This window comes from Eschrichtius robustus, chromosome 18 (assembly GCF_028021215.1).
Source record: "Eschrichtius robustus isolate mEscRob2 chromosome 18, mEscRob2.pri, whole genome shotgun sequence".
In the NCBI taxonomy this organism is placed as follows: domain Eukaryota; kingdom Metazoa; phylum Chordata; class Mammalia; order Artiodactyla; family Eschrichtiidae; genus Eschrichtius; species Eschrichtius robustus.
In genome coordinates this window covers 19,197,538-19,225,536 of record NC_090841.1, presented here as the reverse complement: position 1 = coordinate 19,225,536, position 27,999 = coordinate 19,197,538, and the positions used below count along the sequence as shown (strand labels likewise).

Genomic DNA, 27,999 nt, shown 5'->3' with positions numbered 1-27,999 from the left:
TATATCATATGTATTTATTGTATAAATATTTATGTATACGTTATGTTTAAATGGCATGCATTTTTATGAGATAGTTAAATAATATAAAATGTTCCATACTATAGTTTTAAGTATAAAATCTTGAAGTAGATACCTGTATTGAATATTTTTTTTAATCTTAAAACAGTGTTTATGTATCTAAATAGAAAACTGTTTTTAGGTTAAATCAACTTGTATGAAAGTTTTCTGCAAAGATTCAAGATTTTTAAATAAATAGCATGAATTTAATGTCTTATAAAAGTTAAACATTTTGACACTGCTGAATTGTAGAATGCTGCAAGCATCCAAAAATGTTTGTTATTTTGTCTTTCAGTATAGATTTGATAAAATTTATGATTAAGCTCAATTGTACTCATTTTGACTTGTAATTTGCTGTTGTTTTAATGGTTGATGTTATGTATGGTAGACTAATATTGCTTATATCAAATCTTTTACTTTTTATATAAGTGATACTGTATATACAGTTAAAGAGTTCTAAGTGTATGTGCTTGTATCACTGAAATGATTTGGCTTATTGTAAAGTATTCAGAAAAAAATAATAAAACCAGAATGACAGAAGACCAAAGCCAGAGCTTAACACTTAAAACTTGAAGATTCTTTTTCTAATCCTGAGCAAATTTTTCAAATTTTGCTGTTTGAGGAATCAGTGAAAAATTATAATTCTTGTGAGTTCCTAGAGACTGGTAGGGTGATGAGGGGAAACTGGGCCTTCATAAACACCTTCTCAGCTCAGATTAAAAAATCAGTGATAAAAAAAAAAAAAAAAAAAAAAAAAAAAATCAGTGATAGAGTTGCCTCATTCAATCATTGCATTTTAATTCCTATCCCACTGTTTAGCTAAAGTAGTGGTGGTTAAATAAATATTATATAGAGGTGGAAGGGATAGAGAGACAGACAGACATGGAATTTATTTTTATTTTTGGCTGCGTTGGGTCTTCGTGGCTGCGTACGGGTTTTCTCTAGTTGTGGCGAGTGGGGGCTACTCTTAGTTGTGGTGCACGGGCTTCTCATTGCGGTGGCTTCTCTTGTTGCGGAACACAGGCTCTAGGTATGCGGGTTTCAGTAGTTGTGGCACACGGGCTCAGTAGTTGTGGCTCGAGCTCTAGAGCTCAGGCTCAGTAGTTGTGGTGCACGGGCTCAGTTGCTCTGCAGCACGTGGGATCTTCCTGGACCACGGCTCGAACCTGTGTCCCCTGCATTGGCAGGAGGATTCTTAACCACTTGCCACCAGGGAAGTCCCTAGACATGGAATTTAAATAGAAGCTCCTGATGTGTATCTTGGTTTGCTGTCTACATTGACAGACAGCTGGTAAATAAGAAATATATTTCCTTAAATGATCTGTTGACAGAAAAAAGCTGTCAACAGAGTATTGTAAAATTTCCTTTGACAAGAATCTATCTTTATCTTGAATGTATTATATTTTAATATATTTTTAACGATGTACACACAAATGGCTATATATTTTTGTTTTTCAGAGTTGGAGGGTTATCCGGTATATTAATGTCTTATTGATAATGGCAGAACATCCACCACTACTGGATACAACTCAGATTTTAAGTAGTGATATTTCTCTTCTATCTGCCCCTATTGTAAGTGCAGATGGAACACAACAGGTAAGGAAACTGAAATGTTTATTTTCTTATGTCTAGTACACATGTATTTCTTTCAGAAGAATGCAAAATTTAGAACAGAATGAGACATCACAACAGTAGGTTCCTGTTAATTCATATTTTAAACTCCAGTTCAAAATGTTGTTTTGGTTTTATAGGACGATGAAATAATGAGACTGTTTGTGAAGTTGCTTCTAAAATGTCTCACTAATTAATGATTAAATTTCTTGTGTTTATATTTAGTTCCCACTGAAATTTTTTTTGTTTTACTTTAGACAACATACTAGTCCCTGAGTGTTTTTCAACTAAGTTTAACCTTGTACCTTAATGATTATTATAAATCATTATTTCAAATCATTATGAAATCATGACTTAATTATGTGATTAAATGACTGCCTGCATTATATTATAATAAAATGTTATCTCTTTTTCTTCTTTTCTCCTCACCAGAATCCCCCCTCCCAAAAGCAAACACACAATTCATGGTGTGTTTTTCTCCCAACCCAGGGCTTTATAAATAAAGTTCTCTTATTTTGTTGATGCCTCATTCCCTCAATAATCCTAAAGGGATGGGAATGAGGGACTTTCATAAGTACCTGTTATGTGCCAAGCAATGTACTTAATTCTCACAACTACCCTGTATGGTAGTGATTTTAATATTGTAAGTGAAGAAACAAAGATTAAGGACATAATAAATAATAATAATAAGAAGGAACAATTTGAGTTCTCACTATATAAAAAACATGTGCTAAGAACTTTATGATCTTATTTAATTCTTTCAGCAATCCTGTCCCTATTGCAGATGAAACAAAATGAGTTTCAGAAAGGCTCAAGATCACACAAAGCTTTTTTGCTCCATTACTCATACTGCTTCCTTGGGAAACTAAAATAATGTAGTCTTATTTTGTTACTTTACAAACTTCGTGTCTATAGTGGACAGTTATTATTTGCTTACAAGATAAGGGACTACTTTATTAACTTGGCTATTGAAAAATCAAGTGATTAGCTTGTTTTCTAAAGTATATATTGGTTTTGATTTTCACATGTGCTCTGATAGCTTTTAGCAGCAACCTCTTTTCACTAAAGTTGATTTTTATAGTCAAATTTAAGTCTGTTAAAATTTTCTTCTCCCTAAAAAATAATAGATGTGGCAGATATTCATTTACTTCGAGGCTCTGGGAGTGCTTTCAGTTATCATTGTTGCTTCAGGCAGATCACTGGCTTCAAGTTGTTTATAGTGTAATACAAGAAAAAATCTATTAAGCAGTTAATTACAGTACACTGATATAGTTGCTAAAGTGTATAGTCTGTTGAAGGAAAGACAGTAGGCTGAAACAAGACCCACAGTGACTTCCTAAGACTTATTTCTCTCTTTTCCCCAAAAAGGAGATTCTCTTGGCAGAATTTTTCTTGAAATCTTGAGGGCACCATGGCTAGCATATAGTAGTAGTTGTGTAGATGGATATAGAGAAAGGAGCTGGGGATAGACGAGCACACTAGAGCAAGATTTGAAGGATCAGGGAGAGTCACTAGGTCTAGAGGACCTAATTTTTTTTAGTTAGGGTTTGAAAAATCAGGTGTCAAGAAGTGGAATAAAGCCTTAAATTCTAACTGGCAAAGAGAGTGCCTTGTAGTTTGATAGGGAGAGAGAAAAATGAGTGGAAAGAGCATAGGATTTGGTTGATAGATTTGATTTGGGTGACTTAAGACAAAGTATTTAACTTCTCTGTGTATGTTTGCTTCTCTATAAGATAGAGGTAGTAATAGCTGCTTAAAGTAGCTGTAGCTATGAGGGTGAAATGAGCTTGAAGGAGCTCAGTAAATATTTGCTAAATTTGAATTGAAGCACTTAATAAATGTTTAAAAGACTGAAGAAACTATATAGGTATGTCAGTCAGGACTTAAGTCAACAGAGATAGTTATAGTAAGATAATAGATGATTATGATGGATACAAACTAAAGTATAAGTGTGAGAGAGTGGACCAATAGCTATGGTAGAATGTAAGGAACTGAAGAAAAGTAGATAACAGTAAGTAGATAACAACTGACAACATGCATCTCTTTGTCTTAACTCAGGAACTTACTGGTATGCCAAGCATGGCCAAGTTAGAGCTTGCCTCTGGTGATATGACACTACCTGGTTGGTGCCCAGAGTAAAGAAGCAAGCTAAAGACAGTTCCTGACAGGAGGAAGTCTCGGGTACATGCATGATGTTAAAAATTTAGGAAAACAGATAGGTTGTCCCTTGTCTTTACTCTCTTGGGAATATTATTCTATTTCTTGGGAATATGAGATTTCTGTTCCATCCCTTGAGATCAAATTAATTTTCTTATGGTTAGCCATCCAGATTATCTATCTACTCATTAATATTTTCTAATTTTTTATAGCAAACATATTTTATACAATGTCACATTATACATAGTGGGTCTTTTGGCTTATGAATTATACTAGAGGGACTCTCTCCTGACATCATTACTGCTGGTGTTGCTTTTAGGGAAGCTATAATAGACATTTATCATTCATTTTGATTGGCAGCACCTGAACTATTTTTTGTGTTTGAAGAATTTCATTCCCCTTTTTTCTATAATAAACTTTATTTTTAGAGCGTTTTAGGTTTACAGAAAAATTGAGCAGAGTGGTTTTTTCATGTGCCTCTCCCACACAGTTTCCCCTATTATTAACATCTTAATAGGTACATTTGTTACAATTAATAAACCATTACTGATACATTATTATTAAGTTCCATGGTTTACATCAGGGTTCATTCTTGGTATTGTACAGTTCTATGGGTTTTAACAAATGTGTAATGCTGTATATCACTATTACAGTATTATACAGAACAGTTTAACTGCCTTAAAACTCTGCTGTGCTCTATTATCCCTCCCTCACTCCCCACCCCTGAAACTTTGGCAACCACTGATATTTTTACTGTCCCTATAATTTTTGTCTTTTTCCAGAATATCTTATAATTTGATTCATACAGTATGTAGCTTTTTCAGACCAACTTCTTTCACTTAGCAATATGGTCTGGAAAATTTCTTCTTGTGGCTATTTCAATAGCTCCTTTTTACTATTGCATAATACTTCATTGTTTGAATGTCCCAGTTTATTCATTCACCTGTTAAAGGACAGCTTGATTGTTTCTAGTTTTTGGTGATTATAAATAAAGCTGCTCTAAACATTTATGTGTAGGTTTTTGGATAGACGTAAGCTTTCAACTCAATTGGATAAATATCTAGGAACATCAGTGCTAGATTGTTCGGTAAGACTCTGTTTAACTTTATAAGAAACTAACTGTTTTCCAGAGTGGCTATACCATTTCGCATTCTCAAGCATGTCCTTGATTTGAGATTGTATCCTTTCCTGATAGAGCAGGTAAAGCATTTATGAGTGCTTGTGCTGCCCTGTTAGAACACCCAAATATGCTTTAGGGACTATGAACTTCAAGCACAAGTGGAATGCTCCCAGCTGTATTCACTATTGCTACCATCAAAAGAAAGTTCAGATATTTTGGTTTCTTGTGTGGTTCAGTACTTTCCTAATTTAACTTTACCTTCTCTAATTTTTACTCATTTACCTTCCAAAAATATTGAATGCATTTAAACTTTTGGCTAAGATCTTTCAAAACTCAGTGCCTATCTAGCTTCTTTATCAGAATCTTCTCCATTTCATTCATTTTTTAATTATTATTTTATAACTCTATAATTATTTTCTCACTTGTACCTGCTTGATTTTGATTTATGGAGGTGACTGAGTAATGACATAGAGAGACTAATGCCATTGAAGGCAAATTTTTATTACTTACATTTCCTGAAAGAAGGGAGCACACCATGCCATGCTGGGCCACAGGGGAAACATCACGTTTTGGTCAGGAGGCAGAAGCAGGAACAAGAGGAAAGCCTAGGCCAAAGCCATTAAATTGGTGTTTTCTCAGGAAAGGCACAACAGTGTAGAGTAAGTAGCTTAGGATTGACTATTTAATAATTGTGGGAGGCAAGAAATAACAAGTATTGACTAGGATATGGAGAAAAGGAAACCCTTGTATACTGTTGGTAGGAAGGTATGGATAAATTGGTGCAGGCACTATGGAAAACAGTAGGGAGATTCCTCAAAAAATTAAAAATAGAACTACTATACGATCCTGCAATTTTATTTCTTGGTATTTATCTGAAGGAAGTGAAATCACTGTCTGGAAAAAATGTATGTACATTTTTGTGTTGCAGCATTATTGTGTTTGTTGCAGCATTATTTACAGTAGTGAAGACATGGAAACAACCTATGTATCCATCAGTGGATGAAAAGATAAAGAAGTTGTGGTGTGTGTGTATGTATGTGTATATGTATATGCATACACACGATGGAATATTATTCAGTCATGAAAAAGAAGAAGATCTTACCATTTGCCACAACATGTATGTACCTTGAGGGCGTTACGCTGAGTGAAATGTCAGACAGAGAAAGACAATTACTGTATGGTCTCACTTATATATGGAATATTTTTAAAAATGAACATATACATTTGAACATATACAAATGAACATATACAGATACAGAGAACAGATTGGTAGTTGGCAGAGGTGGGTGGTTGAGGGGGGATGGGCAAAATGGGTGAAGATGGCCAAAAGGTACAAACTTCCAGTTATAAGATAAATAAGTCCTAGGAATGTAATATACAGCAAGGTGACTATAGTTAACAACACTGTATTGTATTTGAAAGTTGCTAAGAGAGTGGATCTTAAAAGTTGTCATCACAAGAAAAAATTTGTAACTATGTGTGGTGGTAGGTGTTGACTAAACTTACTGTGGTAATTATTTTGTAATATATTCATATATCAAGTCATTATGTTGTACACTTAAAACTAATATAATGTTCTATCAATTATATCTCAATTTTAATAGTAATCTTATTTATTTATTTATTTATTTATTTTTATATTTATTTTTGGCTGTGTTGGGTCTTCGTTTCTGTGCGAGGGCTTTCTCTAGTTGCGGCAAGCGGGGGCCACTCTTCATCGCGGTGTGCGGGCCTCTTCACTATCACGGCCTCTCTTGTTGTGGAGCACAGGCTCCAGACATGCAGGCTCAGTAGTTGTGGCTCACGGGCCTAGTTGCTCCGCGGCATGTGGGATCTTCCCAGACCAGGGCTCGAACCCGTGTCCCCTGCATTAGCAGGCAGATTCTCAACCACTGCGCCACCAGGGAAGCCCAATTATATCTCAATTTTAAGAAAATTAAAAAAAATAATTCTGGCAGATTTGGGGCTATACAGGTGGTCTTTAGTTTCCTGTTACTTGGCCGTGGGGTGATTTAGGGCAGCAGAAATATTGGCTTGGTGTGTAAGAGTTCAGTAAGGGGGTTAGTTGGAGCTGTAGACTTGAAATTGGTTGGTTTGCATATGAGAGGTGTGCTCCTGGTTGAGCCCTTTGCTACCTCTAAGAGTTGGTTAGCCCTGGGACAGGCAGTCTCTCCCCAGCCAGCTCAGCCATAAGTGCCAGAGCATCAAGAACACAGAAAATAAGAAAATATCGTTAAAATAATTGGCCCTGTGTTGAACAGATGCCAAATAGACAAATACAGAATTTAAGAAAACATGGAACATCTCCTCAGCTTACTGTTTTCAAAACCTGTTTAAATTGTAAGCTATAACCTATATATATAGAAAAGTACATAAAACAAATATATAATATAGCACATGATTATAGAGCATAAATCTTATAACTGCCAGCCAGAGTAAGAGGTAGAATACTGCCAACACCGTAGAAATCCCCTGTGTGTTCCTTCTACATCACAATACCCTCTCTAGTTGGAGGTTACCACTATCCTTACTTCTATGGGAATTACTTCCAGACTTTTCTTTATAGTTTTATCTATGCATACATCACTAAGCAATAATTGTTTAGATTTGCCTATTCTTGATCTTTAAAGTAATCTTTACTGTAACTGTTCTTTTGTGTCTTGCTGGTTTCGTACAACATTGTTTTTAAGATTCATTCTTATTGGATGTTGCTGAAATTTGTTTTCATTGTTGTATAGGATTCCATGTATGGATATACAACAGTGTATTCATTTATCTCTTCTATTCTTGGTGGACATCTGGACAGTTTCTAGTTTGATACTGTTTTTTCTTTTTGATTTGTCAAAACTCTTGATATATATTCTGGATATAAACCTTTTGTCAGTCACCAATGTGGTGAATGCTTTCTCTTATCCTTGTAACCACACTCTTTAGTGTCTTTTGATGAACAATTCTTAATTGTAATGTGGTCAAATTTATCAGTTCTTTTTATCTAGAGTTAGTGTATTGTTTTTCATTTAATTCTTTCCTACACTGAGGCAATGAAAATATTTTCCTATATTCTAAAAAGTATAGTTTTGCTTTGAACATTTTATTCAGAAATCCACTGGAGTTGATTTCTGTGAACTGTGTCAAGCATGGGTTCAACTTGATTATTTTTCCATATGTATATTGAATTATCTCACACCATTTATTGAAATGACTATCATTTTCCTATCACTTTACAGTGATATTTATGCCATAAGTTAAGTGACCATATATTTGTGGAACTGTTTCTGGATTATTAATTCTATTCCATTGATCTGTTTGATTATCCCTGTGCCAGGACACTTTAAATGGAGTCTTGGTGTCTAGTAGGGCAAACCATCTCACTTTGTTGTTCTTTGAGAGTGTCTTGATATTCTTGGCCTTTGCATTTACATATAAATTTTAGAATTAGCTTATCAATATACACATACACAGCCTGCTGAGATTTGGATTTGGATTACTTTGCATCTATAGATCAAGTTAGGAGAGAATTGACATCTTTATAATATTGAGTCTTTCAGTCCTTGAAGTTGAAGTTGGTATATCTAAGGTATTAGAAATTGTGTGCGTGTGTGTGAAATTTCATGTTCTGTTGTTGGTAACTAGAAACACAGTTTATATTGCTTTAATATCTAGCAACCTTGCAGGATAATAATCTCTTATACTTCTATTACAAGAGAGTGGTACCCCTCCCATTTCCACCCCTTGATTCTTCGACCTGGACTCGCGAGTCCTGGCTATGAGAGAAACAGCACCATATACTGGACGCCAATTTAGGGCATATGCCACCTCCTGGAAAACCTTTCTGCAACCTTGCAAGGTATTGCCACCTGGCTGTTTCTGTAACTTAAAACATTAAATATTTTACAGTATTTTAATGAAATACATGTAAGTGTATATATATATATACATACACACTTAAACCTGTTGTGAAAGACAGAATCACCAAACTCTAAAGGGAACAACATCTTAAGGAAATGAAACATAATGGTCATGGAAATTTGATGGATCCTGGTCTAAAAATAATTGATTTTCTATTAAATTAACTCCTAGATATTCTACAGTTAGAATAATTCCTAATTCTCTAGTTAAGTGACTTTGTAGTTTGTCAAATCCTGTGCCCCAGAATCCTGTAGAAATTGTTGACTTATAAGAAATGTAATTTGGGCTGAAGTGAGGAGGAAATAAAGAATAACTTCTAAGCAGCACTGAATAAACAAGGAAATGCATTCAACTAAAAATTATCCATGGAATACTGAAAATTCTTTAAAGTGAATCTGATTATAAACTTCTGTAATAGGAGATACTAAGTGAAAAGGAGTCTTCTTACAAAAATGATTTTTCCCGTGATCTTTTCTATGTTCTTACATTAGCTTAATACAAAGCAAGATTTTTTTGTCAAAAATTATACAGATGTTTGTAGAAATAGAAGTTGAATTCTGCTTTTTCAGCTCTCATAACATTTCCCTTTCAATAATAAACCATGGTCATTATATATTCAAAGTACTGTTATATATCTTCTTGCCACCAGATAGAATGCCCAGGATTCAAATTCCTGAAATGCATTTGTGCGATTTTTCAGAAAAGAACATTTTGAAAATCAGACAAATATGCACATACATGTAAACACATGACAGAAAGTTATACAAGAAATTATAAGCAGGGACTGACCCCAGAAAAAGTTTACATTTTACTATACAACCTTTTGTACTGTTTGAATATTTTTTAATCTTGTGGATTTATTACTTTTTCAATTTAAAAACTAATAGTTGAAAAAAGAAAAAAAAACACGCAGTTCCAAGTGTACATATACACATATATCACAGGAAGAAAAGCTCTGGACACATACATACGCATTTATTAACAGTGATTCTTCTTTTCAAGAAAAAGATTTGTTGGCAAGAGGTGGAAATTTTGCTTTATCCAAACTGTTTTAGGATTTTAGAATGTCTTTATTTAAACGAACATATGTCAGAAAAGTGCACAAATCATTTCTGTGCAGCCCAATTAAAAAAAATTAAGTGAACATAGCCCCTGTAACCACCCTCAGGTCAAGAAATAGAACTTTACCAGCACCCCCAAGACCCTTCTTGGGAAGGATTACCCTTGCAACCCTTCCCAAGAAGTAACCCCTCTCTCCCAAACAGTATCCCCTTTATCCTCCCCAAACCAAGGATAAGTTTTGCCTGATTTGAATTTTACATAAGTAGAATTATACTGTATATATTATTTTGCTCAACATTATATGCATGAGATTTATCCATGTTACCACCTGTAGCATAGTATTTCCTGCATAATATTCCATTCTATGAATATACCTTAATCGCTTCAATTTACTATTGATGGAAACTTGGGTTGTTTCCACTTTTTGATTATCACAAGTAGTTCTTCAATAACATTCTTGTACACTACTTTTATACACGTGCATGCTTTTCTTTTGGGTATATACCTAATAGTGGAGTGCATGGGTCATAGGGAATATATATGTTCAAATAGTGACTATTACTTTTTGTTGTTGTTTATCTCTACTTATACATCCCAGAATACCTCAAATACAATTGAACTCTCCTCAAATTCCCTCAAACACCAAACTTTTACTACTACCTTCTGTCTTCCCTTATTGTGGAGGACTATTATTTTCCCCAGATAGCTGCTGCCTCCTTCTAGGGTAAGATTATTTTTTCCCACCCCACTGATGGCAAAGAAAAAGGTTTCCAAAGAGGCTGTACCAGTTTACACTTCCACAAGCAGTATGTTGTTGGCAGTTGCTCTACAGTCAAATCATCATTTGGAATTGTCTCTTTCATTTTATCTATTATCATGATAGGTATGTATACTAGTTGAATTTTAGAGGAAATATCCACATACCTCCTGTGTGCACAAAAATAAATATACTTTCCTCTTGGGGAATATCTGAATAAAATGCCTATTGTTTAATTAGTAAACATTAATTCCAGTGCCTTATATGTGTCTGTAAACATAATTGACCACCTAATGGTCTGTACACCTATGTAATATAGAAATTGGCATTTTAAAACTAAAACAGTTGGTAAACTTAACTGGCACATTAATAAGTGCTTTTTTTTTTTAACATCTTTATTGGAGTATAATTGCTTTACAATGGTGTGTTAGTTTCTGCTTTATAACAAAGTGAATTAGCTATACATATACATATATCCCCATATCTCCTCCCTCTTGTGTCTCCCTCCCACCATCCCTATCCCACCCCTCTAGGTGGTCACAAAGCACAGAGCTGATCTCCCTGTGTTATGCGGCTGCTTCCCACTAGCTATTTTACATTTGGTAGTATATGTAAGTCCATGCCACTCTCACTTTAGCATTTGTTATAAAGCTGGTTTGGTGGTGCTGAATTCTCTTAGCTTTCGCTTGTGTATAAAGGTTTTAATTTCTCCATCGAATCTGAATGAGATCCTTGCTGTGTAAAGTAATCTTGGTTTTAGGTTTTGCCCTTTCATCACTTTAAATATGTCCTGCCACTCCCTTCTGGCTTGCAAAGTTTCTGCTGAAAGATCAGCTGTTAACCTTATGGGGATTCCTTTGTATGTTATTTGTTGTTTTTCCCTTGCTGCTTTTAATATTTTTTCTTTGTATTTAATTGTTGATAGTTTTATTAATATGTGTCTTGGCGTGTTTCTCCTTGGATTTATCCTGTATGGGACTCTCTGCACTTGCTGGACTTGATTAACTATTTCCTTTCCCATATTAGGGAACTTTTCAACTATAATCTCTTCAAATATTTTCTCATTCCCTTTCTTTTTCTCTTCTTCTTCTGGGACCCCCTATAATTCAAATGTTGGTGCATTTTATGTTGTCCCAGAGGTCTCTGAGACTGTCCTCAATTCTTTTCATTCTTTTTTCTTTATTCTGCTCTGTGGTAGTTATCTCCACTATGTTATCTTCCAGGTCACTTTTCCATTCTTCTACCTCAGTTATTCTGCTATTGATCCCTTCTAGAGTATTTTTAATTTCATTTATTGTGGTGTTCATCATTGCTTGTTTGCTCTTTAGTTCTTCTAGGTCCTTGTGAAACGTTTCTTGTATTTCTCCATTCTATTTCCAAGATTTTGGATCATCTTTACTGTCATTACTCTGAATTATTTTTCAGGTAGACTGCCGATTTCCTCTTCATTTGTTTGGTCTGGTGGGTTTTTACCTTGCTCCTTCATCTGCTATGTGTTTCTCTGTCTTCTCATTTTGCTTAACTTACTGTGTTTGGGGTTTCCTTTTCGCAGGCTGCAGGTTCGTAGTTCCCGTTGTTTTTGGTGTCTGCCCCTAGTGGCTAACGTTGGTTCAGTGAGTTGTGTAGGCTTCCTGGTGGAGGGGACTGGTGCCTGTGTTCTGGTGGATGAGGCTGGATCTTGTCTTTCTGGTGGGCATTACCGTGTCTGGTGGTGTGTTTTGAGGTGTCTGTGACCTTATTATGGTTTTAGGCAGCCTCTCTGCTAATGGGTGGGGTTGTGTTCCTGTCTTCCTAGTCGTTTGGCATAGGGTGTCCAGTACTGTAGCTTGCTGGTTGTTGAGTAGAGCTGGGTCTTAGTGTTGAGATGGAGATCTTTCGCCGTTTGATATTATGTGGAGCCAGGAGGTCTCTGGTGGACCAATGTCCTGAACTCAGCTCTCCCACCTCAGAGGCTCAGGCCTGACACCCGACCCGGCCGGAGCACCAAGACCCTGTCAGCCACACAGCTCAGAAGAAAGGGAGAAAGAAAGAAAGAAAAAATAAAAAGAAATAAAGTTAAAATAAAAAATTTTTAAAGTAATAAAGAAAAAAGAAAGAAAGAAAGAAGAGAGCAATCAAACCAAAAATCAAATCCACCAATGATAACAAGCACTAAAAACTATACTAAAGAAAAACAAAAAAAACAAAAAAACGGACAGACAGAACCCTAGGACAATTGGTAAAAGCAAAGCTATACAGACAAAATCACACAAAGAAGCATACACATACACACTCACAAAAGAAGAAGGAAAAAATATATATATGTCTATATATAAGAAAAAAAGAGAGCAACCAAATCAATAAACAAATCTACCAATGATAATAAACTCTAAATACTAAACTAAAATAAACATAAAACCAGAAACCAGTCAGTCACATACAGCAAACCCCAAGTCTACAGTTGCTCCCAAAGTCCACCACCTCAATTTTGGGATGATTTGTTGTCTATTCAGATATTCCACAGATGCAGGGTACTTCAAGTTGATCGTGGAGATTTAATCGCTGCTCCTGAGGCTGCTGGGAGAGATTTCCCTTTCTCTTCTTTGTTCGCACAGCTCCCGGGGTTCAGCTTTGGATTTGGACCCGCCTCTGCGTGTAGGTCACCTGAGGGCGTCTGTTCCCGCTCTTACAGGACGGGGTTAAAGGAGCAGCTGATTTGGGGGCTCTGGCTCACTCAGGCCAGGGGGAAGGAGGGGTACGGATGCGGGGCGAGCCTGCGGTGGCAGAAGCCGTCATGACGTTGCACCAGCCTGAGGCGTGCAGTGTGTTCTCCCAGGGAAGTTGTCCCTGGATCACGGGACCCTGGCAGTGGCGGGCTGCATAGGCTCCCGGGAGGGGAGTTGTGGATAGTGACCTGTGCTTGCACACAGGCTTCTTGGTGGCGGCAGCAGCCGCCTTAGTGTCTCATGCCTGTCTCTGGTGTCTGCGTTGATAGCCGCAGCTCGCAACCGTCTCTGGAGCTCGTTTAGGAGGTGCTTTGAATCTCCTCTCCTCGCGTACCCCAAAACAATGGTCTCTTGCCTCTTAGGCAGGTCCAGACTTTTTCCCGGACTCCCTCCCGGCTAGCTGTGGCTCACTAGCCCCCTTCAGGCTGTGTTCACGCAGCCAACCCCAGTCCTCTCCCTGGGATCTGACTGAAGCCCGAGCCTCAGCTCCCAGCCCCCACCCGCCCCGGCGGGTGAGCCGACAAGCCTCTCGGGCTGGTGAGTGCAGGTCGGCACCGATCCTCTGTGCGGGAATCTCTCCACTTTGCCCTCTGCAGCCCTGTTGCTGCGCTCTCCTCCGTGGCTCCGAAGCTTCCCCCCGCCACCCCCTGTCTCCGCCCGCGAAGGGGCTTCCTAGTGTGTGGAAACCTTTCCTCCTTCACAGCTCCCTCCCAGAGGTGCAGGTCCTGTCCCTATTCTTTTGTCTGTGTTTTTTCTTTTTTCTTTTGCCCTACCCAGGCACGTGGGGAGTTTCTTGCGTTTTGGGAAGTCTGAGGTCTTCTGCCAGTGTTCAGTAGGTGTTCTGTAGGAGCTGTTCCACATGTAGATGTATTTGTGGGGAGGAAGGTGATCTCCACATCTTACTCCTCCACCATCTTGAAGGTCTCTCCCTGAGTGCTTATTGTATAAAGAAAGAATTTCATGTTACCTGCAAAGTTGGCAACAAAGTGCCTGTATACATCAAAGTACCCTATCTTCTTGGAGATGATTCACGGGACTAATTAAGGTTTGGGGGAAGAAAGGCGATTGGAACTATGTTTTGATGGAGGGAAATGCAAATTAAAACCTCAATGAGGATGTAAATATTAAGAAATCTGAAATATAGTAAGTCTGTGGAGCAGTGGAATCCCTCATACACTGCTGGCACAACCATTTGGGGGAGTGGTCTGGCAATATTTAACAAAGCTGAAAAAGTACATACCTAAAATCTAACGTAATATACTGCTTTTTATATGCTTTTCCAGCACTGTTTCCTTTTCTGTAGGTAGTTATCCTACAGAAAATCTTATACATGTATACAAGGGCACGTGTGCATGCCTATTCATTGCATTGTTTTGTAATAATGAAAGAACTGGAAACAATATAAATATCCAACAGTAGAGAAATGAATAGAATTTGGAGGATTCATATGATGGAATGCTAGAATACTATTACCAGTATTCCATTGTATGAATCTATACTGTGGATTTAGAGAATACCAACTGTGGAAATGGAAATAAAGGGGGAAACCTGATAATTTTTTTTAAGAAAAAGAATGAGTATGAAGAGATTATGGAATTTCCAAACTGAAAGAGAGTGCAAAAAAAAATAGTCCACATTTTTAGACACAGAAAAACTAAATAAAGCTAACAGTTAACCAGCTTATCTAAGATTACAGACAGAGTGGCAGAGTTGACACTAGAATCTAAGTCTTCTGATCCCCACTCTGAGTCACTTTGGAGTAAATAAGGAAGTTGAATTTAAGTTCAAAATTTGAAAACACTTGGTTCTAGATAATTGGTGATTCAGTTGATACTAATAAAGCAATTTAGAAGTGGTAACACTGGCTCATAGGAATGGTTAGTGAATGCTTTTCCAACGCTGTTTCCTTGCATTCAGTAGGGCTGTTAACACGACAGTAACTGAATCTATATGAAGAAATAAAGAGCACCAGCAAAAGTAACTAATAGGTAAATTTAAAAGACAGTATAAATATATTTTTTGTTTTTAATTCTTTTCTGAGTCAAATGACATTTGCAAAAAGCAATAATTATATACTGTTATTGACTTATAAAGTATAAAGATGCAATTAGTAGTACGATAATAGCACAAAGGAAGGGACAAGGAACTTAGCTATAGAGGAGCAAAGTTTTTATATACAACTGAAATTAAGTTGGAATTCATCTGATTTAGATTGTTATAAATTAACAGGCTAATTGTAATCCCCAGGGCATCTGCTAAGAAATAACTCCAAAAAAATATAGTAAAAGAAACAATAAAATTAAAATGGAACAGTAGAAAATGTTTAACACACACACACAAAGGGCAGTAATGGAGGAATTGAGGAACAAAAAAGACATAATTACATAAAGATATAGCAAAATAGATACAAATTATACTCTATCAGTAATTCTGATTATGTAAATGAATTAAATATGGCAATGAAAGACAGAGATTAACAGAATGGATAAAAACCCATGATCTATGTGCTGGATCTCCAAGGGACACTCTTTAAATCAAAGATACAAACAGGTTGAAATGAAAGAGATTGGAGAAAGACATATCATGCAAACTATAACCAAAAGACAGGTGAAGTCACTATATTATACACTAATATACTGATAGCTAGTAACAAAAAATGTTACCAGAGACAGAGAAGGACATTTTACAATGATAGAAGGGTCAATCTGCACCTAACAACAGAGCCCCAAAATACCTGAAGTAAAAACTGACAGAATTGAGGAAATAGACAACTGAACAATAATAGTACATTCTTGAGCTATGAAACTCTTAGAATAAGACAAAGGGGTAAATCTTCATGATCTTGAATTAGACAGTGGTTTTCTGGCTATGTTAGTAACACAAGAGAAAAATATGAAATATAGTATACTTCACCAAAATTGAAAAATTTTGTATTTCAAGGGACACTATCAAAAAACTGAAAAGGTAGCCCACAAAATAGGAGAAAATATTTGCAAATCATATATCTGATAAGGGGCTTATATTCAGAATATGTACGGAACTCTTATAGCTCAACAATGAAAAGATGATAACCCAATTCAAAAGTGGGCAAAGGTTGTAAATAGTAATTTTTTCCAAGAAGTTATGTACATGGCCAATAAGTACATGAAAAGTTGTTCAACATCATTAATCTTTAGAAAAATGCAAATGAAAACCACAACAAGATACCACTTCACACCCACTAAAATGGCTAGAATCAAATAATAGCATATGTTAACAAGGATATGGAAAAATTGGAACCTTCATACACTGCTGGTGGGAATGTTAACTGGTGAATCCACTTTGAAAACATTCTGGCAGTTCCTCAAACAATTAAACATGCAGTTATCATATGACGCAGCAATTCTACTCCTAGGTTTTTACTCAAGAGAAATGAAAACATGTGTGCATATAAAAACGTGTACAGCTTTATTTATTAATAGCCAAAAGGCGGTAACAATTCAAATGTCTGTCAACAAATGAATAGGTAAACAAAATGTGATATATCCAATCCAGTGGATTGGAGTACCAATCCAAACTGGAATGAAGTACTTCAGTATATGCTACAACTTGGATGAACCTCAAAAACTTAATGCTAAGTTAAAGAAGCCAGTTAAAGAAGTCTACAAAACTTTCTTTGAGGTGATGAAAATGTTCTAAAATTTACTTTGGTGATGGTTGTACAAATCTGTGTGTATACTAGAAACCACTGAATTGTACTGTTTAAAGGGTAAATTTTATAGTGTATGGATTATATCTCATTGAAAAATATCTTAAAACCCATCTCCATATTTTAGATGTGTTTATATATTATAAATGTGATTGCTGGTAATCTAGAAATAAATTATTGTTATAAGACTTGTTAGTCTTTGATAAATTGGCTAAATTTATAGAATCAATTTCAGAATTAAAACACTTCTAAATATATGATGATAAATTGTTTGCATAGTGGCACTGTCTACTTCCTTGCATATTTATCTGCATATTGTATTTATAAGCTATAAATATACTGACATACTCCAAGATCAGAGAGCTAAAATAAATAAAATTACTAAAACTGTGGCTTTAAAATGAAATGTATTTGGAAGCAGCATACTATTAAAATTCCAACTTATTGACTGACATTGTATGATCCAGAAGCAGTTGCTACCACAGCTCTTTGTTGATTTAGTTGTTATGGTGACCTGATAAATTCCTGTTCAACAGGAAGCTTATTATTATACATTGGCTAATTTGATTGGAAACAAGGTTTGAGGTAGGTATTGATGAATATACTGATAATCAATAGTACCTTTAACATCCCACCTCTATGTGTGTTTTCACCCAAGATAGCTATAAAATGCTCTAAGATTCTACTTTGAATGGATTTTTAAAGGTTGACTTATTAAGCGAAGGATAGTCTGAGGGCCAGTTTGCCAATAAAGATTCCCTCAGTATTCGGTGAATGCAACACATTGGAATACTTGGAGAAGAAACTGTTGACTCTTAGAGCAGCCTTTGGTAGCTGTAATAGCAGTAATTGAATGAGGAAATTAAAGAGGATGCGAGCAAGAATAAGTGCTAAGATTTTGGAAGTGGCTTTACTGATAAGCATGTTTATGACTGAACATATCACTTATATGTGGACTCTAAAATACAACACAAACGAACATATCTACAAAACAGAAACAGACTTACAGATACAGAGAACAGACTTGTGGTTGCCAAGGGGGAAGAAGGGTGGGGGAGGGAAGGATTGGGATTAGTCAACGCAAACTAGTATATATAGGATGGATAAACAACAAGGTCCTATAGTATACCACAGGGAACTATATTTAATATCTTCTGATAAACCATAATAGAAAAGAATATGAAAAAGTATATATGTATAACTGAGTCATTTTGCTATACAGCAGAAATTAACACAACATTGTAAATCAACTATACTTCAATAAAATTTAAAAAACAAAAAAACTATTAGAACATCAATATTTTAAATGGGTAAATTATATATAAATGAAACTATTTTAGCTTATTGCTTACATTTATTGCTAAGATGTGTATTTTAACATTTTACCATAAAGTTAAAATTTATGGAGTTATTTTTTTATTTTTATTTATTTATTTTGCTATTTTATTTTTATTTATTTTTTTAACATCTTTATTGGAATATAATTGCTTTACAATGGTGTGTTAGTTTCTGCTTTATAACAAAGTCAATCAACTATAGATATATATATATATCCCCATATCTCTTCCCTCTTGCATCTCCCACCCTCCCTATCCCACCCCTCTAGGTGGTCACAAACCACTGAGCTGATCTCCCTGTGCTATGCTAATAAAGATTCCCACTAGCTATCGATTTTACATTTGGTAGTGTATATATGTCCATGCCACTCTCTCACTTTGTCCCAGTTTACCCTTCCCCCCAGCCATGTCCTCAAGTCCATTCTCTAGTAGGTCTGTGTCTTTATTCCCATCTTGCCCCTAGGTTCTTCATGACTTTTTTTTTTTTTTTTTTTTTTAGATTCCATGTATATGTATTGGTATACGGTATTTGTTTTTCTCTTTCTGACTTCCTTCACTCTGTATGACAGACTCTAGGTCCATCCACCTCACTACAAATAACTCAATTTCGTTTCTTTTTATGGCTGAATAATATTCCATTGTATACATGTGCCACATCTTCTTTATCCATTCATCTGTCGATGGACACTTAGGTTGCTTCCATGTCCTGGCTATTGTAAATAGAGCTGCAGTGAACATTGTGGTACATGACTCTTTTTGAATTATGGTTTTCTCAGGGTATATGCCCAGTAGTGGGATTGCTGGGTCATATGGTAATTCTATTTTTAGTTTTTTAAGGGACCTCCATACTGTTCTCCATAGTGGCTGTATCAATTTACGTTCCCACCAACAGTGCAAGAAGGTTCCGTTTTCTCCACACCCTCTCCAGCATTTATTGTTTGTAGATTTTTTGATGATGGCCATTCTGACTGGTGTGAGGTGATACCTCATTGTAGTTTTGATTTGCATTTCTCTAATGATTAATGATGTTGAGCATTCTTTCATGTGTTTGTTGGCCATCTGTATATCTTCTTTGGAGAAATGTCTGTTTAGGTCTTCTGCCCATTTTTGGATTGGGTTGTTTGTTTTTTTGATATTGAGCTGCATGAGCTGCTTGTAAATTTTGGAGATTAATCCTGTATCACTTGCTTCATCTGCAAATATCTTCTCCCATTCTAAGAGTTGTCTTTTCGTGTTGTTTATGGTTTCCTTTGCTGTGCAAAAGGTTTTAAGTTTCATTAGGTCCCGTTTGTTTATTTGTGTTTTTATTTCCATTTCTCTAGGAGTTGGGTCAAAAAGGATCTTGCTGTGATTTATGTCATAGAGTGTTCTGCCTATGTTTTCCTTTAAGAGTTTGATAGTGTCTGGCCTTACATTTAGGTCTTTAATCCATTTTGAGTTTATTTTTGTGTATGGTGTTAGGGAGTGTTTTTTTTTTTTTTTTAAGTATTTTTAAAGTTCCTGATTTTTTTTTTTTTTAATAGCTACTCTTTCTTTCTTTCTTTCTTTATTTTTAGCTGTGTTGGGTCTTCGTTTCGTGCGAGGGCTTTCTCTAGTTGCGGCAAGCGGGGGCCACTCTTCATCGCGGTGCGCGGGCCTCTCACTAACGCAGCCCCTCCCGTTGCGGGGCACAGGCTCCAGACGCGCAGGCTCAGCAGTTGTGGCCCACGGGCCCAGTTGCTCCGCGGCATGTGGGATCCTCCCAGACCAGGGCTCGAACCCATGTCCCCTGCATTAGCAGGCAGACTCTCAACCACTGTGCCACCAGGGAAGCCCAGGGAGTGTTCTAATTTCATTCTTTTACATGTAGCTGTCCAGTTTTCCCAGCACCACTTATTGAAGAGGCTGTCTTTTCTACATTGTATATTCTTGCCTCCTTTATCAAAAATAAGGTGACCATATGTGCGTGGGTTTATCTCTGGGCTTTCTATCCTGTTCCATTGACCTATATTTCTGTTTTTGTGCCAGTACCATACTGTCTTGATTACTGTAGCATTGTAGTATAGTCTGAAGTCGGGGAGCCTGATTCCTCCAGCTCCATTTTTCTTTCTCAAGATTGCTTTGGCTATTTGGGGTCTTTTGTGTTTCCATACAAATTTTGAAATTTTTTGTTCTAGTTCTGTGAAAAATGCCATTGGTACTTTGATAGGGATTGCATTGAATCTGTAGATTGCTTTGGGTAGTATAGTCATTTTCGCAATATTGATTCTTCCAATCCAAGAACATGCTATATCTCTCCATCTGTTTATATCATCTTTAATTTCTTTCATCAGTGTCTTACAGTTTTCTGCATACAGGCCTTCTGTCTCCTTAGGTAGGTTTATTCCTAGGTATTTTATTGTTTTTGTTGCAATGGTAAATGGAAGTGTTTCTGTAATTTCTCTTTCAGATTTTCATCATTAGTGTATAGGAATGCAAGAGATTTCTGTGCACTAATTTTGTATCCTGCTACTTTACCAAATTCATTGATTAGGTTTAGTAGTTTTCTGGTAGCATCTTCAGGATTCTCTATGTATAGTATCATGTCATCTGCAAACAGTGACAGCTTTACTTCTTCTTTCCCGATTTGTATTTCTTTTATTTCTTTTTCTTTGATTTCTGTGGCTAAAACTTCCAAAACAGTGTTGAATAATAGTGGTGAGAGTGGGCAACCTTGTCTTGTTCCTGATCTTAGTGGAAATGGTTTCAGTTTTTCACCATTGAGGACGGTGTTGGCTGTGGGTTTGTCATATGTGGCCTTTATTATGTTGAGGTAAGTTCCCTCTTTGCCTACTTTCTGGAGGGTTTTTATCATAAATGGGTGTTGAATTTTGTCAAAAGCTTTTTCTGCATCTGTTGACATGATCATATGGTTTTTATTCTTCAGTTTGTTAATATGGAGTATCACATTGATTGATTTGCGTATATTGAAGAATCCTTGCATTCCTGGGATAAACCCCACTTGATCATGGTGTATGATCCTTTTAATGTGCTGTTGGATTCTGTTTGCTAGTATTTTGTTGAGGATTTTTGCATCTATGTTCATCAGTGATATTGGCCTGTAGTTTTCTTTCTTTGTGACATCTTTGTCTGGTTTTGGTATCAGGGTGATGGTGGCCTCATAGAATGAGTTTGGGAGTGTTCCTCCCTCTGCTATATTTTGGAAGAGTTTGAGAAGGATAGGCGTTAGCTCTTCTCTAAATGTTTGATAAAATTCGCCTGTGTAGCCATCTGGTCCTGGGCTCTTGTTTGTTGGAAGATTTTTAATCACAGTCTCAATTTCAGTGCTTGTGATTGGTCTGTTTATATTTTCTATTTCTTCCTGGTTCAGTCTCGGAAGGTGTGCTTTTCTAAGAATTTGTCCGTTTCTTCCAGGTTGTCCATTTTATTGGCATAGTAGTTGCTTGTAGTAATCTCTCATGATCCTTTGTATTTCTGCAGTGTCAGTTGTTACTTCTCCTTTTTCATTTCTAATTCTTTTGATTTGCGTCTTCTCCCTTTTCTTCTTGATGAGTCTGGCTAATTATGGAGATTTTATAACTTCTTTTTTTTTTACTAGTCTAAAGTCTTTATAATTTGACTGTAGAATTTCTGAGATTATTTATGAATGATCAGTCCATCTACACTCTTTGTGAAATTATAAATGTGGAAATTTTTAGAAGGTACATTAGGAAAAAAGAAAGCTATGACAGGCTATTGTAAGACACTGGAAAGAAAATAAGTCTTTTCAGGCACTAATTAGCATTCTTTTCTTTTTTAAAAAAAATTATTATTTATTTTTGGCTGCATTGGGTCTTTGTTGCTGCACTTGGGCTTTCTCTAGTTGTGGCGGGGGTGGGGGGCTACTCTTCGTTCCGGTGCGCAGGCTTCTCATTGCGGTGGCTTCTCTTGTTGCAGAGCACGGGCTCTAGGCATGCTGGCTTCAGTAGTTGGGGCACGTGGGCTCAGTTGCTCTGTGGCATGTGGGACCTTCCCGGACCAGGGCTTGAACCTGTGTCCCCTGCATTGGCAGGAGGATTCTTAACCACTGCACCACAAGGGAAGCCCCTAGCATTCATTTTTAAACAGTGTTCTCAGTATACATTTTAGTTAATTTGTTAATATATTTGAAATGACACTATTTCATACATATACATAAACACTTATTGTTAGAATAATTTATTGCAAAGTTTAAAATAACCTAATAGTATTTGTCATCCATATAACTTTGTCGTCATTAATACTTTTGAAACTTAGAATTATTTAAGCAATTCTTTTTTACTTGATCCTATCAGGTTGTAAGACGTTATTTAGTCTGAGTATTTCTCATTACTTTAATTCTAAATCTCAGTATAAAAACTTGTGTGTTTGAGTTTTAATGAGCATAATGAATTGATTTCAAAATACTGATGCAGTTTATATAAGAAAACTTACTCTTCTGTGAGGAGACTGTCAGCATATAAAATAAACTATTTTGCTTTTTAAACATAAAGCAGTAATTTTTATTAAAAAGATAAATTAGTTCATTTTCAAATGTAGACAGTTCATACTGAGAGTGTTCATGTTAAGGTGGTATATGATATCATTTGAGTATAATCTGTATGAACAGTGAATTCACATTTTTAACTCAATCCTAAAATCAACAAAATAAATAAGTGTGCAAATGCTTTGTTAACAGTAAAGTAAAAAACACAGCTTTTAGCTGGTGATGTTGTAATCATCCACTTGACACCCTGAATTTATTTTGAATGTCAGTTTTTAAAGAACAATAGAATGATTAAAAATATATGGACAGGGGCTTCCCTGGTGGCGCAGTGGTTGAGAATCTGCCTGCCAATGCAGGGGACACGGGTTCGAGCCCTGGTCTGGGAAGATCCCACATGCCGCGGAGCAGCTGGGCCCGTGAGCCACAACTACTGAGCCTGCGCGTCTGGAGTCTGTGCTCCACAACAAGAGAGGCCGCGATAGTGAGAGGCCCGCGCACCGCGATGAAGAGTGGCCCCCGCTTGCCACAACTAGAGAAAGCCCTCGCACAGAAACGAAGACCCAACACAGCCATAAATAAATAAATAAATAAATAAAATTAAAAAAATATATATATATATGGACAGGCAAACCGAAAAGAACAGAAATTTGAAGTGACAGTGATATTTTAATTATTGTGAAGTCTATATAATTTTCCTTAAACATAATTTCATTTTATTTAGAATAGAAAAATGTAAATATGACCTTTTAGCAGAACTGGCTTTAGAAACTAAAGATTTAATTGTTGCCAACCCTCACGTAAATCTTCAATGGAATACAAGGTGCACTTGTGCAGGTATGACCCTTTTTCGTAGGATTAGTAAGAGAATGAAGAACAGATCTTTTCATAAGCCATTCCGAAGTAGGTGAAGACGCAAATCCTTAGTCACATATGTACACACAAAGGCATGGCGTGATGTGCACACAAACATCTGAATGTCACGTGTGTGCGTACATTGTCTATATATATTTTTGGTGGGGGGGGGATATTACATCACTTTTCTACCATTGTCAGTAAATGAAGTATTCCACAGTCTAGATTATTAATTAGGATTCTCTTTGTACTGGATTTAAAGCAAATATTATTTTTGAGGGTCTACTGTATGTCAGGCACTGTGCTGGCATTTTACATATAGTGTTTCCCTTAATCCTTCAAAAACACTGTATTTTAGAAAAGACACTAAAGCTCACGGAGGTAAATTTGTCTAAAAATCACACATTTATTAAGCAATAGAGTAGAGTTTCAATATAGAATTGCCTGATTACAAATTCATATTTTTTCTGTTACAGTACTTTTATTTCTAAAAAGAAATTGTGAAGGCAAATGAGCCTAAAAGAAAAAAAAGTTTTTTATGTATTTTCTAGTTATCACATATTATACCTTGTATTCTAACTTAGCATTGTAATTGGCTGTAACTATCTCCCTTACTGATTCATCCTTACATCCTCAACTCTGCAAAAAGTGCCTAACATATAGTATTTGCTCATTAATTATTTGTCAAATAAGTAAAGGAGTAGATGGTTGACAGATCTCAATTGTTTGTATGCTGGTATCAAGCATGTGTTCTTAGCTGAGTTTGAAAATGATTTTCCTTCATAGGACTAAAAACTAAACTCAAATTCATTAGTTTGATAGTTGTCCTTTTATTTACAATTATTAATCTCTATTTAGACTTCAGCTGAAATATATTACATCAGCCAGCTCATCTACAGATTAACAGGATCTAGTGAAGTACAAAAGCATGACTGAAAATTCCTATAGTGAAGTCAGTTTAATAACACGTTGATGTTTAAATAATTCAGACTTGTTTATGAAATGAATTTCCCAGCTTAATTTCTTAGGAAAATCAGATAATGAGTTCAAATTTAGACATAATAAGATTGGGTGCCTGCAGTTTATCAAGGTAAATAAATTCAGAAATTAGTTGGAAATATAATTTTGGAGCTTGGGGAATCTAGAGATATACCCTAATATGGTAGCCATTAACTACATGTGGCTATTTAAACTAATTAAAATTAAATAAGATCAAAGAAGATTAAAGAAGATTAGTTCTTCATTCTTACTAGTCACATTCCAAATGCTCAGTAGCACTTGTGTACATATACAGACCATATATAAGCAAATATAGCTAGAGGCTCTTATCAGCACCAATATAGAACACTTCCATCATCACAGAAAGTTCTGTCAGCTTGCCCTGTTCTCAGAGGCAGAGGAAAAGATTTAGGAGCTATTCAGAGACTGGACAGTAGTAAATTCAGCAAACATTTGTTTAACTTCTGTAGTCTCTGTAACTGCGTATTAAAATAAATAGACTGAAGTCAAGAAGGGCTCATGTAGTGGAGCTGGCAACATGCAAACAAGTGAACACAATCATGTGCTAAGTGTTATTATAGAAGGATGTACAAAGTGCTGTGGGCTCTAATACAGGAATAATCTAACTCTGCTTTAGGGTGTCAGCATCTTGAAGGATGGGTAGTATTTCTTGAAGAAGGAAATTGTTCCTCATAGGAAAATGTCAGCAAAGTCAGGTGTGAATCAAATACTGTGCTAGAGAATAGTAAATAAATCACCGACCAGGAAATGAAGATGAAAGTATTGACTATGCAACACTAGATTGAAAGGAGTAAAGCAGATGGATAGCTGGAAAGCTATAGGGTGGTCAGTACAGGAAAATATGGAAAGTAAGAGGCAGGCAGGTGTCCAGCACCAGTTCAGGAGAAATCTCATAAACATTGTGTCCTGTGTGTGTTCTCTCTGTTTTGTGTAAATTAGTCCATTTCTCCTAAGCTAGAGGGCAAATTCTTAAAGCAGCAGATCTGCACTGATAAAAATAGTAGTACTAAGAGCTACACATACAGTGCTTACAGTAACAACAGCTAACACACATAAATAGTGCTTACAACATGCCAGTTGCTGTCCTAAGCACTTGACATATGTTAACTCATTTAGTCATCACAGCAACCCCATGAGTATTGAGTTAATTTGAAGGCTTTCAACCACAGATTGGGAAACTACATTGCTAAAGGTATGTTAACTATTATTTAAGGGTACAAGGCCCATAGGATTTTCCCTTTTATTATTACTCTCAACCTCTTTAAGTTGGTACCCTAGACCAAGCATGAAGAAGCAGTTGGATAAGGAAGAGGGAAAAGGATTAGGCATTCCAGACAATTTTGCTCAGGTGTCCTTATAATAAGAGGATTTTAGGACACAGACACACATAGAGGGAAGGACCATGTGAAAACACAGGAAAAATACAGCCATTTACACGCTTAGGAGAGGGGCCTCAGAAGAAAGCAATTTTGAACTTTTAACCTCCAGAACTATGAGAAAACAAATTTTTGTTCAAGTTCCCCAGACTTGGTACTGTGTTATGGCAGCCCTAGCAAACTAATACGGTAGCCAAGATAATACATCTGTAAATACTGGAAAGCATGTATATATGTTTTTGATTTCTGGGTTGATTTCTTGTTCTGTCTGCTAAACCCTCTACTGAGTTTCAGAAATAGAGCTGTGAGGTACTTGCTTTGTTCTCCTCAGACCTAACTTAGTGTCAGTCTTAATGTACAGTGAGGAATGCAAGTTGTGTGTCCTTTGACGTAGAGAGGAAAAAATTAAATTATATACACAAATTGATGCTGTCCGTAAACATTTTCCTCTTTATTTTTTTCAATGATTATATTTGGTTTTGTAGGTTATTTTTATAAAAATATAGGTGAACATTTTTAGAAATTAATACATCCTTAATGTTTCATAGGTATATATCCCTCAAAATAAACAATTTAAACTGTTAGAGTTTAACAGTAGAAACAAACTTTAAAATGATTTCCTAAATTCAAAAGCTTAAATTTTTGTTACCTGCACAGAACAAATTACTTATAATAATTTGGCTTTTTTTTTTCTGTTGTTTCCTTTAGAGATTATATATAGAATATTAACACTAACCTTATATCTTTTACTAAATCCTTTAGGATTTAAAGTAGTGGTACTTTCTGGAACAATAAATAATAGCATGGTTTTTCTGATGGCCATCTTAGGAACTTATGAGTAATTACATTAGAAAACTGATTATTTCCATGGGATTCAGGTTCGGGGAAAAATACCAGACTCCTTACCCCCTGGAAATAGACCTAAATATGTACATATTGTTTTGAAAATTTCAGAGTGATTCTAAGAAGTATCCCTTTTCATCTAGTGCACATTTTCTCATCTAATACACTTTATTGGTGCCATGGGTCATGTGAAAGATTGCTATTTTTCCTATTCTCATTTTATATATAAAGAACTTTAACAACAATTCAGTAAAATTGAAGTACATGGCCAAGGAATTTTGTATTTTTGAAATGCAAAAGAATATTTTCAGTTATATTTAGCAATGATAAGTAGCAATTGAAAATTAAATGACAAGGTACAATTTATACCTAGGTGTTTATGTTTTTTAAAAATTGTTGACTCATTGTGTTTCCTTTAAAATATATGCAAATATTATTAATAAATGATTATGTCCTGACATTTGAATAAAGTCAATTTTTTGTATAACAAAGCATAAATAAATGAATTTTGGCACTTTTATGTAGTACAGATTCCAAGGTGGTACCTAAGTCCTATATTTTTTGTTGTAAATGTTCATTTGAATTTGCCTCACTTTAAGTGGTTAGTTTAAGTTTTAAGTCCACTACACTGGGAATTTTACATAAGAGAACAGTTTGAAAGGTTTTGTAAAATGAAGTAACTTTTTCAATAACACCAATAATCTCTTATTTTACTTTTTAAAAAATAAATATGCATTGGACTAAATGATAGCTCAGGTTTCCTTAGCTCTAACTTTTCCCAGGCTGTATGCCCTGTTTGTTTAGAGGTGTTCATGTCAGGCTTGCTGATTTCTGATAACTATCTATGCACCTTGGTCCTTCTCTTTCTTTCCTCACTCCAGAGACATCTTTTTCTGCTATCCTGCTTTTTTTGAAAATTCTTTTTCTCTAAGGAAATAATTTTATATTTGAGCCTCTTAAATTTTGTCTTTCTTCTTCCACAACTTCTCCAAGCCACTGTATATTTTTAATTATTTATTAGG

The 27,999-nt window shown here is 35.8% G+C and overlaps 1 protein-coding gene across 6 annotated transcripts in view; it reads left to right on the top strand.

The window, feature by feature from the left end:
* Positions 1-27,999, top strand: part of FNDC3A (fibronectin type III domain containing 3A) — a 189,280-nt gene that overhangs the window by 28,927 nt on the left and 132,354 nt on the right. For 5 of the 6 annotated variants that reach the window (XM_068527049.1, XM_068527047.1, XM_068527048.1 and 2 more), the window contains exon 2: positions 1,516-1,653. The exons of the other annotated variant lie outside the window; for it this stretch is intronic. In XM_068527049.1, the coding sequence (XP_068383150.1) occupies positions 1,555-1,653 (99 nt within the window). In that variant the 5' untranslated portion in view covers positions 1,516-1,554. The remainder of the gene's footprint in view (positions 1-1,515; positions 1,654-27,999) is intronic. 6 annotated transcript variants of the gene reach the window in all.